Source organism: Chrysoperla carnea, chromosome 2 (genome assembly GCF_905475395.1).
Source record: "Chrysoperla carnea chromosome 2, inChrCarn1.1, whole genome shotgun sequence".
Lineage (NCBI taxonomy): Eukaryota > Metazoa > Arthropoda > Insecta > Neuroptera > Chrysopidae > Chrysoperla > Chrysoperla carnea.
The window spans coordinates 9736886-9749136 of record NC_058338.1 but is presented as its reverse complement, the minus strand read 5'-3'; the positions used below and the strand labels follow the sequence as shown (position 1 = coordinate 9749136).

The window sequence follows — 12251 nt, the reverse complement described above, 5'->3', positions numbered from 1 at the left end:
TCTCACCATGAATGCACTTGTCGTCAGACTGGGCCTATTTTTTCACAGGCTCCGAATAAGGCTAGCTGTGCGATCTCAAAGTTGCAGATTTTTTGTTTGTATATATCGCGAGATAATCAGCTGCAAAGTTCACGATTTCCCTGTTTAAAGCATGTAAAACTCACTGATCTCTCAGCTATTTTTTTCGATATTAAAAAAGTATCGAAAAGGGTCGAATTGACTTAAAAAACTTGAAGAGAATTGACAGGAATGATTTTAGAAAAAGTTTAAAAAAAAAAAACTTTAGATACTAATTTTCGTTTTCGAGATATAAATTTTGACGTAAATTGGTTAAAATTGGGAATGTGACAGGGTTCGAAAGTTTACTACGATATTAGCTACTATTTTTATACCATGTATATATGAAATATACATAGTATATTAAGTTTAGTCCCAAGTTTGTAACGCTTAAAAATAATGATGCTAGGAAAAAAATTTTGTCATAGGTGTTCATAAAATCACCTAATTAGTCCATTTCCGGTTGTCCGTCCGTCTGTGGACACGATAACTCAAAAACGAAAAAGGATATCAAGCTGAAATTTTTACAGCGTACTCAGGACGTAAAAAGACGTTCGTAAATGAGCATCATAGGTCAATTGGGTCTTGGGTCCGTAGGACCCATCTTGTAAACCGTTAGAGGTAGAACAAAAGTTTAAATGAAAAAAAATGTTCCTTATCAAAAACTAAACAACTTTTGTTTGAAACATTTTTTCGTAAACATCACTGTTTACCCGTGAGGGCGCCAATTAGGCGGAAATTTTATAATATGTACTAACAGGTTGGCTGATAAGTCCCCGGTCTGACACATAGATGGCGTCGCTAGTATTAAATGCATATTATTTTTATATAGTACCAACCTTCAAATGATTCGTGTCAAAATTTGACGTCTGTAAGTCAATTAGTTTGTGAGATAGAGCGTCTTTTGTGAAGCAACTTTTGTTATTGTGAAAAAAATGGAAAAAATGGAATTTCGTGTTTTGATAAAATACTGTTTTCTGAAGGGAAAAAATACAGTGGAAGCAAAAACTTGGCTTGATAATGAGTTTCCGGACTCTGTATTTTTTCCCTTCAGAAAACAGTATTTTATCAAAACACGAAATTCCATTTTTTCCATTTTTTTCACAATAACAAAAGTTGCTTCACAAAAGACGCTCTATCTCACAAACTAATTGACTTACAGACGTCAAATTTTGACACGAATCATTTGAAGGTTGGTACTATATAAAAATAATATGCATTTAATACTAGCGACGCCATCTATGTGTCAGACCGGGGACTTATCAGCCAACCTATTATACTTGATTATCAGTTATGTATGTGTCACATGTTTGTATGTGTAATGTGATAAAGAAATCAACACTGACTATGCAAGGTATTTCAACAATTAACTCAATCAATTGTTTGTTTTCACTTGTTATTATGAAACTTAATTTTTACATTTATTTCAAATTTTTGTGTATTTTATTCAAGTCAAAATCCCTCTTATATGATACTTTAAATATCTTTTGCTATCTAAACACATTATAACACTTCAATAGAAAACGCTCATGACGTATTTTCTTTTTAAACAAATAGAAAGAAACAAAAAAATGAACATGAGATTTAAAACAGTCTTACTTTTTCTTCCAGATTTTCAATAGAGCATTCCTCTCAATCGATTACAACAGCTTCTCTCCTACTATTTTTCTCGCAAATGAGAATAAAAGTTAATTTACACACACTCAAACATTAACATTGTATTTTGCCTCTTATTAAAAAAACTTGGTGAGTAACGTTTTTTTTTAAAGTTTTCTTATTGTGACGTAGTTTACCTCCATTTATGACACATATTAGGCTTTGTAAAATAGGAGTAGGAGAAATAAATAACAATTTTTTTTGTTATTTACACTTGAAAACTAATTTATTATCGATTTGTTTGTTTATAGCTAAGATTATAAAAATAAAATTGAGTTCCAATGAACTTGGCATCGATACTTTATTTTATTTTTTATAAAAATATAAAAAAAAACCCACTCGTTATCATTATGAATTTTATTAAGTGTTTTCACTGTTGTAAAGCCATTGATTGATACAAAACAAATGTTTAATTGAATAAATTTTTGGATACTTCGCGAAGTAACGAATTATTAAAAATATAATAATCTGGGCATGAGTCCTAGACTGATCTAACACCAATATTTCCTAGTAAGTCTATAGCCAGGCTAAGTATTTGACAATCATTTCAAATTGGCCGGCAATTTGAGTCTACGAAATTTATTCTCCCACGGAAACTCTCATAGTCGAAGGTTTCTGTTTCAGTGAGGCTGAAAATTTTATTTATTGTCCAGCAAAATTAAAATTGATGTAAATTCAATGAGATAAAAAATAATTTGTGTTCGGTGGCTGAAACCTTCAAAACCAGAAAATACTTTTTTCGAAATTTTCGTATTTAAGTATTTTTAATTTAAGTACTCTTTCAATCAAATGAAAACTATCTTGTAAATCGTTATAGGTAGAAAAGTTTCAATAGTTATTTCTTATAAAAAAAATAGACAACTTTTGTTTGAAATATTTTTTTCTAAACATCCTTTTTTATCCTTGAAGGCGTCTCTAAGATACTTTCAAGAAGTATAGTTGAAAATGGGGCATTTCGAAGTAGGAAGAAAGAGAAATTTTAGTAATTAAATTCTGTGTATCTCGAACTTTTACTTATTAAGTTGAAAACTTGCTAACTCGAATTTTTTTGCAATTCCCTTGACGTTCGAGTAATTGAAGTTCCCACTGTACTTCATAATTTAATGCTTATGTAAAGAAATTTTTGAAAGAAAATTGAATATCATGTTAAAATTATCATCTAAGAAAAGACAATTTATTAAAAACAGTTTAGCTCGATTTTTGAAATCGATGAATTTTTTAGCCAATGGTAAAGATACTACCCAACAAATGTGAACATAATCCATGACACTGGTATGTCGATAATTATGTTATTTTCCCAATTTTCAACGATTTCTCAAAAAATCATTCGAAATTATTTTATGGGACGTATAACGGAAAGAACATCGATCCACTTTCTCTGTTACTGTCCGGCGCTCATACAGCAGTGAAGGAAATGGTTTGGTCCGGCCATAGTCGAACCAGAAAAAATTAGGAAACTCAGCGCTAGTCAGATCCTGGGTTTCAGTACATCAGTTGGTTATAATAGCCACTGAGAAGCGTAGCGGGGATAGAGTATAAGGGTTTGTTTGGCTAAGTGCTCTGAACCATTGCTTCGAGGCCCGATGCTCGAGCATGGCCCGCTAACCTCCATACTCATGCTCATACTCATAACGGAAAAAAATTTTGCGCTTGGAAACGAAAATTCAGAGTATAAAAATTATGACAACATAAAGCAAAATGGAAAATTCCACAAAAAAGATGTATTATGAATATTAACTGATATGCAAAACCACGCAAAGATAAATTTACGAACAGCGCAACAAGGTAAATTTATATTCTCTAAATATGGCTACCACTTTTATGGCTACGGCTGGATGATTTTATATAAACAAATATTATTAATAACTTGTTGCAAACTACTTTAAAAAACAACAGAAGTCTTTAAACATGTAGTAATTCATCAAGAAAATGGTTTCAAATTGAAAATAAATCACAAATTAAACAAAATAAAACAATGTAAATTATAAAATTGGTCGCTATGGCAACAAACCAGAACAGTATACATGGGATAGGATAAGAGAGCAAGAGAAGCAGTTGCTAGTTAGTTAACAACATAGCAGACATGAGAATGACGGATCACAGGACGGGGACGGCTGACGAACGTTATAGCAGGGCATGACTGTGTGTATACCGGTGAATGGGGGGAGTCAGGAGTAACACAAGAGTTTGATGACATTTCAAAATACAAACATGTCAAGAAAAATTTAATTACCATATCAGTGCCCATATCCTTCATAGTACGTCCAGGAAATATGAACTCATTGAGCGGTTTCATGAACATAAACTTGTTTCACTCACACTAAACAAATTTCACTCAAATATTTAATTAATTCACTTAATAAGAAATCACTGTACAAACAAAATCACTTCTTTTTTCTTGTGGTAACAACAAACAAGCACTAAAACAAAATTTTTTTTACCGGCACAAAACTCGAATAATGAACATTTTTTGCTATGATTGTAGTAGTAAACACAACAACAACAAAATATTTTTCAACACACTCTGTTGTTTATAATATTTGAGCAGTACACTAGTGTGGTAGCCCTGCGCCTCTGTACACCAACCTAGTCTCAATGCTTGACAAGGTGCAACTGTCCGTTGTTGAACAAAGGAGGCTGCGGACTTTCAGCACTTGCGCATAACATAAACTAGCATATGAACAACATATAATTCACATACACACGGCATACGTATTACGTAGCCTGTGTGTATCAGTGTATGATGATATGTATGTAGTATATTCATATTTACCTACAATACAATAATATAGAAATGTTTCAAACGATTCCACAAGAATTTCGTTCCCAAAGCGCCTATTACTCCAATCATCTTAAGGTTTCACCTCCGAATAAGCTGAATTTTTGTACAAACCCTTATTTTGATATTACAAATGTTGTCTCAAAAGTCACATATGGTAATGCGTGCGCATCCTTAGATATTTCAGTTTTTTTTTTGTGAATATCTCGTTTCCTTTGAGATAAGAGTTGTAGAGGTTACGATTTTGTTTTGATCTACAAATTTTGTCTGAAATGTTTCTATGTACTTTGAACTGTTTTTGAAAAAAAGGGTACAGAAGATAGAGCGCGCTCAGCTTAACGTTATTCAATGCTGGGTCAATATTTGATAATAGACTGGAATCGTGAAATTCAACCTATTATGCGGTTTTTGTTTCCTTAATTATTCATTAAATACGACTAAAATAATTATTTAATACCTTATGTTTATAAATATTGACCTAGCACTCACGTACATTGAGCTGAGCGCTTCATTTCTGAACCTCTATTTCGAAAACAGTTCAATGTACAAAAAAAAAGTTTCAGGCGAAATTAGTAAAAAAGTTTATCCTTTACAGCTTATATATTAAATGTTAATACGATTGAAGGCTAGAGAAACGAGGTATTCTCAAAAAACTCATTTTCACTTGAATATCAAAGGACACGCACGACCATATGTGCCTTTTGCGACAACATTTGTACTATCAAAAGAAAGGTTTGTACAAAAATTCAGATTATTCCGTTTGATTCCGAAGTTGACCACAAAAGCTACATTGGCAAGAGCTTCAACGTTACGCTGCCATGTACGCAGGCATAAATGATGCAAGTGTCTGAATGGTGCGAATGTGTAGAAAGGAGCGGGTTTACGTTCATCGGATCAAAAAATGAAAGAGGACTTTTCTTCTTAGAATTTTATTTTCTACTTGTTACAACAAGTGCGTCTGTTTCTCCTGGGACACTTTGTATACAAATTTAAGAATGATGTGACATGTTTAGATTTCTTTTTAAATTTTATGCTCAGAGCATTTTTGTACATAAAAAAATTAAAATTTCACTTCCTTATATAAAGCTGTGCAAAAATTTCCCCCCAAACTGGAAATTTTAATTCATACAGAAGCCGGAGCTATAAAAATCAGGCGTATTATTTTTTACCTTTTCGAATTCTACAAACATAGAAAACTCAAATTTATGAAGATGGTTTAAATTTTCTATTCACATGATTTCATTACAATAATTTCTAACATTTTTTTACAAAATGGGAATAGAAGTTGAAAACATATCTGAATTGAATGAAATTCATATACAGCAAAAGAAATAATAATAATTATTTATTCAATTATTAATTTTAATATGTAATCAAGTAATCACAAAACTCATATTAAGAATTGTTTGTTTGTGTGGAATGGACTGGAGTGTTGAAGTTGGAGGGAGAAACAACGGAGTCAGAGTCAGAGTAGAGCTTCAACAACAAACTAATACATTATTATTATTATTATTGTATTGTGAATTTAATACTAACATAATAAATAAAATCTCATATCAGTTGCTGAGTTATAAAAACATTACAGTAAAAACTCACTCACATCATAAACGCGATTATAGTTCAAAGTTATTAAATTATCTGAAACCTGGGCAAATCGTTATTTGTGCCTATAAAGAATAAATAGGCAAAGAATATTTGAAAAGATAATTAGTCGTTTAATTATGGATTATTAGTTGGTAAAACATTTTTCAATGTTTAAAAATTCATTTTAATTATTGAACATCATTAAAAACCAATCAAAATTTTTATCAGATCAATTGTTCTACATATTATTAAGGTGTATTTTTTTTCAACAGTCTTCAAAGCATAATTTTCAATATTTTCAACTGATTCTAATTCATTCCATGCATTTTCAAATAAGGCAATCAGTTGAAATCGTGGAGGAAGTCGGTGTCTTCAGAATGGTACAACTTCCGTTCTAATAAAGATTATTGTTAAAATTATTCTCTCTTTTCAGTGTTTTCCAAAAAAATGTTTAAAAATGAGCCACCACACAGGGGAGAGTGGTGATCTTTAAATAAATGCCATTAGGCCAATTCTCTATTTAGTAATATATTCGATATTTCAGGTATATCGACCCAATTTTGTTTCAGATTTCGGATTGCAAATGTATTGGATTTTTGTATCTAAAAGTTTGGCTCTATTTCTAACAATTTTCGTACAGCTTGCTAATTTGTAACAGTTCTACTAACAATAATTATTAGAGAAGCAAAATAAATTGTTCAAAAACTGCTAGAGATAGATCAAAACTTTTAATTACAAAATTATTTCTCTTAATATAATCAACAACTATTGTCCTAAATATTTTATTTTTTTTTAAATCTACGGGTTTTAGCACACCGAAAGAGTACAAGAAATTTGTATTGTTTATAGCTTCAAAGATAATTTTCTGAACAATGCTTATAGGATAATTTTGTATAACAATTGTTTGATGTCAAAAATACCTTTTAAGAAATATCTGGTTTTGATTTTTGTAATGATAAAATATAATTTTAATATATTAAACATATTTAGAGTTTTAAAAAATAAGTGATTTCAAATCTTGCAGTTGAATAACCACATCATTTACACATCGTTGAATTCATGTTTAAATAAACGACCTTGAACATGTTTTCATAAGTCCTTAAGTTTACTTAGGATTGCCATAACAAAAATTAACAGTAATTTGTATTTAGAATAAATGCTTGAATAAATTAATATAAAATCAAATTTTTTTACAAAATTCAGTTCTTGTAGAACTTTTTAAACAAAACACTCCTTCACAAGAACTTTGTATACAAATATTTTAAATCAAGATTGAATAATTCGATTTCATGAAAATTAAAATATAATAAAACTCTTTGGGGAAAAGCATTTATTCAATTACAAAAAAAATCATGAAACAAGTGATATTAAAGTCAATTATAAAACTGAAGAGGTTTAATTGTATTTTTTTCACACAGTGTTTTGTCTTTGTTTAAACATTCAATTTTTTAATAAACACCTACGGATCTACCATTTTGAAATTAGTTAATAAATAATTCGAAAATTCAATTTAACAGGTTGGCAATTTTTATTATCACCAGTTTATTGACAATACTAATTAATTCATTTGTGTAGCATCTCGATGTGAGATGATTGGTGACCTGACAACTCGTAATTTTCTAGTATAATAAAATTAAAATACGAAAAAAAAACCTGTATTTTAGTAGCTAGAGGATGAATGTTAATGAACCTTAATTGGAATAGAACAAAAAAAATTTTTGAACTATATTTAAAATTAGTTAATTAGTTAGGTAGATCCTAGATAAAATAGCCACTAGAACAAAAACAACTCAAGATCATTTTGAATAAATTTTTGCCATTAGAATACAGAAGATTATAACATAATAAATTATTTCCCACTTACCAAATCGATTATAAAAAATTAAAAATTTTTTCTTAAATGAATGTTAGACATACCTGTAACAAAAAAAAAAGTATTATTAGTCTCAATTATTATTTATAAAAGCACTAAAACTCATGAAATATACTCAAGGTAGTAGCACTTCACATTTACTTAAGGTAGTATAGCAGTATCGAGATTACAGTTAACTATCTTTTTTAAATTTTTATAGTTTGATGCGTGAACCGATTTTAATGATTGCTTTTTCACAATATGGCGTCTGGTGGTTGCCATATTGAATTTTCATTACTGTCTTATCTTCAGTAGTATTCTCAAGATTAAGCTAAATCGATTGACGTCAGAATCATTAATATCGACCGACGCGTTGGGTTCTAGTGTGTCACATAGGAACACACATACATTATTTTTCACAATATGGCGTGTGGTGGTCGCCACAATGAGTTATCATTACTGCCATATCTTTAGTAGCACTCTTAAGGTATAGACAAATCGATCGACGTCAAAATCATCAAAATTGGCCTACACGTTTGATCTCTATTGTGCCATATAGGGTATGGCACACTATAGCATGTGTGTTTGTATCATCTAGGCTTATACATATCTGTAGTATGACAGAATACATCCGTTTAGTAATGCATCTAGCGAGAGGTATTATATACATGTGTTGTAAGACTACAGATACGTTACGACAGATCTTCTGTTGTATGCATGCAAAGAGTGGGAGTTTTGTTGCATACTTACTAGTTATCTGTAACTAAAAAACTCCCACTCTCCAAGCGTCTTCCAACTAATGTTCAATACATGTATATAATACCTCTCGCTTAGATGCATTACTAAACGGATGTATTCTGTCATACTACAGATATGTATATGCCTAGATGATACAAACACACATGGTATATAGTAAACATCAAGGATAAAAACATGTGAATTTCATTAGGATCAAAAAGGATTTCAACCTTTTTAAACTTCTCACAAATATACATTTAGCAAGAAGAAGAAATAAGTAATTTTAGAACACATTTGAAGTAAAGTTATCAAGGTAATTACTTGACTTGTATGAATCTTTAATTAAAGGACTCGCTAACACATCCGTTACCTATTTAACTGCAATATTCTCAATTCATGTAGCCATCAACGCAACAGACAGAGATATTCGATACAGTCATGTATATTTTTGTTTTGTTTTTTATGCAAAGGGTTAATTAACATCTGTTTAACATAAAAAGTAATTAAAAGTTTGTCCGTTAACTCAATTATAAATGTAACACCAAAATTTTCTATTCTGGTTTGTGTCATTTATACAGAAAATTCATTCGAAAAAATTTTTAATAAATATTTTAAGCATAGAAAACATCAAATAACTTCCATGATTACAACGAAAGAAAGAATACAATGAAGATATAGAGCAAAAAGGCTGTTGTCTCTCTTGTATAGAGCAAAAGGGCATATAAGTAGATTGATCGTCTCTCATTCTTGCTTTCCGTTAAAATTTATTGAAATCTATGAATTAAGATAGTTTTTATCATACTGATCAAAAGTTCTTATGGGCATAACCCTCAAGAACTCTTCCCTTCCGAGCTACGGACCTTCAAAGGTTATACCTTAATGAGATATTCACTTTTGATTCTGGATAAAATTTTTTGAAACTTTGGATTAAGGTAGTTTTGATTATGCTGAACCAAACTTCTTACGGACTGAATCCTCAAAAACTCTTTCCTTCCGAGCCCTTCATGTAGGCATAACCTTGAAAGTGCCGTAGAAGGGTTTGTGAGTCTATAAGAACTTTTGATCAGCATGACCAAACAAACTTAATCCAGTTTTCAAAAAATTTTAACCGAAACTAAAAATTAATATCTCACGTAGGCGTAACCTTTGAAGGGCTGTAGCTCGGAAAGGAATGGACGGAACTAAAGTTTTCAAATAATTTTAACCGAACCCAAAAATCAATGTATTGTGTCCGAGGTCCTTTACAATTTTTTTTTTTAATGTAAATATTCCTAATCCAGTTCTGCATTCTGTCTAAATATTAATTACAGTTGCATCATATTCATTTAAACAGTTTTTTTGTAGAGCATTATATAACCATGATTTTATTTTTAAGTACATCATCATATTTAATAATAATTTTGTGTGTTGTCAGGCTTGACGTAAAATAAGTCATAATTCGTTTAAATTTAAGTTTGAAACGATTATATAAACACATTGTGACATCTTTCATAACGAATGACTCAAACGTAATTTATCCGAAAACAGAATTTTATATAACAAAAAAAAAAGTAAGCAAAGAATGTATAAAAATAAAGTCTTACGTGAGACACACTCACGTACACGTACACTTTCATTATTGACATAACATTACAATCTCGTTACTAAAAATAATATAAACATTAGATAACTACAGATAGTACCGTGAAAGATGTTACAAATAAAAGAAAATGAAAGAAACCGCTCACATTTTGCTAATACCTCATGGAATATATTTCTTAGATGTCAAATATCATTAGTAACGCATGAGTTAGTGCCGCAAATTTTTCTATTTGTTAATTAACAATAAATTGCTAATTCAATGAAACGATCAATGTTAAAGCTGATATACAAAATTAATAAACAGGCAACTTGAATTACGTATACGTTATACATGTATAATAAATAGTTTTTGATTATTTGACAAACACTTAACAGTTACGTAATACAAGTTGCCTTCTTACTAATTTTTTCAATAAACTGTAACATTGATGGTTTCATTGAATTTAAAATTTATTGTTTATTAACAAATAGAAACATTTGGGCAACTAACTCATGCGTTACTAATGATATTTGACACCTAAAAAAAACATTTCATGAAGCTTAATCAAAATGAGAGAAGTTTCTTTCATTTTTCTTTAGTGGCTGTTTTTTGTAACATCTTTTACTGTACTAAGAGTACAGGAGAATACTGCAGTAAAAGGAATTTCGGTTACATTCTTTATATATTTCCTTCTGTCTTGTTCGACTTTTTCTCTTATTTATTTAAATAAAAAAAACATTACCAATAATGTCACAAAAGTTTGTCATTGACTTTTTAAAACTAACAAACCCATTTTCTCTTGCCATACATGTTAAGATATTTCGATACCAAAAATGAAAATGGTTCAAAAAATTTGAAATTTTCTTTATCGTTTAAATCATCTTTTTATACGTCTCTGTGAAAAATTCGATTCTCTGAACAGTTTAGGAGAAATAAACTATCAAACTCAAAAAAAAAAAACCCAAAAACAGGACACATTTCTAATAAATCGGACAGAGAATCGACATAAATTTTTCACAAAAGTCCTATACAAAGATGATTGATTGATAAATAAAATTTTAAATTTTTGATATCATTTTTATTTCAACTCTCTCTTCAAGTATTTCGATGCTGTAAATTGAAAATGCTGTCAGAGATTTGAAATTTGATTTATCAATTAATTATCCAATTACAGTCAAACCTGGGTAAGTGAGAACTGGATAAGTGAGAAAACTCTAAAAGTGAAGCCAGGACCCGTCATTTTAGGCTCCCAAAAATTCTCTAGGGGAGAAACCTTTGTAAGAGAGAGTCCTTTTTCCCTCATGGACCTCCGTAAGTGAGACTGCTACTTATCTATACCTCTATAAGCGACATATTACGTATTTACTACATTCGTACTTGCTGTGACTTGTTATTGCTGCATACCTAATACAAGAGAGAAACGCTACCCATGTACCTGCATTAGCGAGAAACTCGGGTTGGTGAGAAACCTCTATAAGCGAGAATGAGATTGTGCCCTCTTGAACTCTCTTATCCAGGTTTGACTGTATACGTCTTTTATAAAAAATTCATATCGATTCTCTGTACAGGTTAGGAGAGATTACCTCGATCGTCAGTGTTTTTACCAAAAAGAATTTTTAATTTTATGCACAGTTCTTAATTTTCGTATGATTTTAAAGCTTAAAACTTGAGGAATATTGATAAAAGTTTTTATATAAATGGTAAAGTCTTTTTAAAAGCACTTATTGCCCAAAAACCCAGCAATTATTACGACTTCTTCATATACCACCGTGGAATGTTTATAACATACATAACGGTCAAATTTATAAAACCCTTCTATTTGTGTCGGGGGTTTAAAACACTTTTTATTACAATGCCTTTAATTACTGATTGAACGTTTGACAAAAAAAAACGAACACACCTAATTTAAATTGAAATTAGTAACACATAAAAAAAAATACGCACGATTTCCTCAGGGAGATCTCTAGCCCACGGTTAGGGAATATTCATGTCATTTATATTGAAAACGAAAATTGTTAATTACA

General features: G+C 30.3%; 1 protein-coding gene across 4 annotated transcripts in view; it reads right to left on the bottom strand.

The window, feature by feature from the left end:
• Positions 1-12251, bottom strand: part of LOC123294168 (pumilio homolog 2-like) — a 396258-nt gene that overhangs the window by 343547 nt on the left and 40460 nt on the right. Inside the window, exon 1 of one of the 4 annotated variants that reach the window (XM_044875275.1) lies at positions 3947-4075. The exons of the other annotated variants lie outside the window; for them this stretch is intronic. Within the exon in view, the coding sequence (XP_044731210.1) occupies positions 3947-4015 (69 nt within the window). The 5' untranslated portion in view covers positions 4016-4075. Of the gene's footprint in view, positions 1-3946; positions 4076-12251 lie in introns of those variants that run through there. 4 annotated transcript variants of the gene reach the window in all.